General features: G+C 54.9%; 1 protein-coding gene across 1 annotated transcript in view; it reads left to right on the top strand.

Moving 5' to 3' along the window:
• Positions 1-796: 796 nt before the first annotated feature.
• The window catches only part of ankrd52b (ankyrin repeat domain 52b), a gene marked incomplete at its 5' end in the record, with an annotated part of 24,012 nt that continues 21,983 nt past the window's right edge, over positions 797-2,825 (top strand). The window contains 1 exon segment of the mRNA XM_043686128.1: positions 797-875. Coding sequence (XP_043542063.1) covers positions 797-875 — 79 coding nt within the window.

The raw sequence follows: 2,825 nt of genomic DNA, 5'->3' as shown, positions 1-2,825 counted from the left end.
CCACCCTAACCTGCACATCCCTGGGCACTACGGGACAATTTAGCACGGTCAATCCCACCCTAACCTGCACATCCCTGGGCACTGTGGGGACAATTTAGCACGGCCAATCCCACCCTAACCTGCACATCCCTGGGCACCACGGGGACAATTTAGCACGGCCAATCCCACCCTCACCTGCACTGTCAGTGGTGGGAGTAGAGACAGAGACCTTAGGGACATTTAAGCGACTCTTTGACAGGCGCGTGGGTGATAGCACAATGAAGGGGATGGAGATTAGTCTGAGCTTAGCGTGGGATAGAAGGTCAGTGCAACATTGAGGGCCGAAGGGCCTGGACTGTGCTGTACTGCTCTATGTTCGATGTCAGTGTGGAGGAACACAGGAGCTGGGAGTGGGAGTGGACCGTTCGGCCCTTTAAGTTTGCTGCTGCATTGCACATGATCATGGCTGACCCTATCCCAGGAATCCCCCCCCCCCATTGCTGTGGCCTTTCTCCCGCTTTCCATTGGGAACACATCCATTCCTGTTTCGGGTCTGTAGATTGATTCTACCTCCCCTGCTCTCTGGGGCACTCAGCTCCACAGGTTCATCACCCTCGCAGACAGATACCTTCTCTCTGTCTCAGAAATCCAGAATCCCATAGGATTGCTGTCCGGAATGTTAACACTCTCTCCTCCTGATCAGCCACTGCCAGACCCCTTCCAGTACTTCGACCACACCGTGTTTGCTGAATAGTCACGTTATCGATTTGTGAAGTGAGTGAGTGACTGAAACCTCTCCCTGTCTGCACCCACACAGGACCAAGAGAAGCGAACACCACTTCATGCTGCTGCCTACCTGGGTGATGTTCAGATCATTGACATTCTCATTCAATCTGGTGAGCTGGACTACTTCCTGTGTGTGTTAGCAACGTGTGTGAGAGAGACGTGCGTGTGTGTGAGAGGCGCGTGGGCATGAGCGACGTGCATGCGTGAGAGAGGTGTGTGCTTGCGTGAGAGACGTGTGTGCTTGCGAGACACGCATGTATGAGTGAGAGGCGCGTGTGAGAGTGTGACACGTATGTGCGTGCGACGTGTTTGTGCCTGAGATGTGTGTGTGCTTGCGTGAGAGCTGTGTGAGAAACGGGTGTGTGCGTGAGAGAGAGAGGCGCATGTGCGCGTGAGAGTGAGTGAGAGGTGTGCGCGCGCGAGAGCTAAAAAACACATTCCATTCTGGTTACATACAGATAAGAAGATTCACACGGGGAGGTGTGTAATAAGATTCACACGGGACTAAGCAACACCTCCATTCCGGTTAGATTCACACATGTATTGGGACATAATTTTTAACCGTTTCACCACATTCCACTGCTTGGCCCAATACATGTGTTACATTATGATTCACACATGTATTGGGACATAATTTTACACCACAGCGCGAGAGAGAGAGTGACTCGTGTGCGCGATAGATGTGTGTGCGCGAGAGAGTGAGACGCGTGCGCGCGAGAGAGAGAAAGGCGTATGCGCGCGAGAGAGAGACGCGTGTGCGCACGAGAGGGAGAGAGAGACTTGTGTGCGCACGCGACGAGAGAGATGGGTGTGTGCGAGAGAGAGAAAGACAAGTGCACACGAGAGAGAGAGAGACATGTGTGCAGCGCGTGCGAGAGAGAGCGAATCGCGTGTGCGCGTGAGTGAGAGAGACGCGTGTGCACACGAAAGAGGCGCCTGTGGGAGTGAGAGGCGTGTGTGAGAAAGAGTCATGTGTGTGTGAGAGAGAGAGAGACGCGTCTGTGTGTTCGACGTGTGCGTGAAGGCGAGAAGTGCGTGCGTGAAAGAGATGTGTGTGCGTGCGTGAGAGAGAGAAAGAAAGGCGAAAGCGCGCGAGAGAGAGAGACTTGTGTGCGCGTGAGGGAGAGAGACAGTTGTTGCGAGAGAGAGAGAGAGACGCCTGTGCGCGCGAGAGAGACACGAGTGTGCATGTGAGAGTGAGACGCGTGTGTGAGCGCGAGAGAGGCATGTGAGAGAGAGGCGCGTGTGCGCGCGAAAGCGGCACGTGTGCGAGAGTGAGAGGCGTGTGAGAAAGAGTCGCATGTGTGTGCGCGTGCGTGAGGGAGAGGTGTGTGTACGTGCATGAGAGAGAGACACGTGTGTGCGTGTGAGAGAGAGAGACGTGTGTGTGAGCGACGTGTTTGTGCGTGTGTGAGTGACCTGTTTGTGTGTGAGGCGTATGTGTGTGTGAGCAAGAGATGTATGTGTGTGCGTGCGTGAGAGAGAGAGAGAGAGAGACGTGTGTGTACGTGAGATAGAGAGAGAGAGACGTGCGTGAGAGAGAGAGACACGTGTGTGCGCGTGCGTGAGAGAGAGACGTGTATGCGCGTGCATGAGAGGGAGACGTGTGTGTGTACGTGCGTGCGAGGGGTGTGTGCACGTGCGTGAGAGTGAGACGTGTGTATGCACGTGCGTGAGAGTGAGACGTGTGTGTGCACGTGGGTGAGAGAGAGACGTGTGTGCACGTGGGTGAGAGAGAGACGTGTGTGTGCACGTGGGTGAGAGACAGACGTGTGTGTGCACGTGCATGAGTGAGACGTGTGTGTACACGTGCGTGAGAGTGAGACGTGTGTGTGCACGTGCGTGAGAGAGAGACGTGTGTGTGCACGTGCGTGAGAGAGACGTGTGTGTGCACGTGGGTGAGAGAGAGACGTGTGTGTGCATGCATGAGAGAGAGAGAGAGACGTGTGTACGTGCGTGAGAGACGTGTGTGTACGTACGTGAGAGAGAGACACGTGTCTGGGATGTGTGTGAGAGAGAGACGTGTGTGCGTGCGTGAGAGAGACACGTGATGTGTGCGT

Source organism: Chiloscyllium plagiosum, unplaced genomic scaffold (assembly GCF_004010195.1).
Source record: "Chiloscyllium plagiosum isolate BGI_BamShark_2017 unplaced genomic scaffold, ASM401019v2 scaf_1257, whole genome shotgun sequence".
Classification (NCBI taxonomy): domain Eukaryota; kingdom Metazoa; phylum Chordata; class Chondrichthyes; order Orectolobiformes; family Hemiscylliidae; genus Chiloscyllium; species Chiloscyllium plagiosum.
The sequence above is the reverse complement of the archived record's forward strand: the minus strand, read 5'-3'. Positions and strand labels throughout refer to the sequence as shown.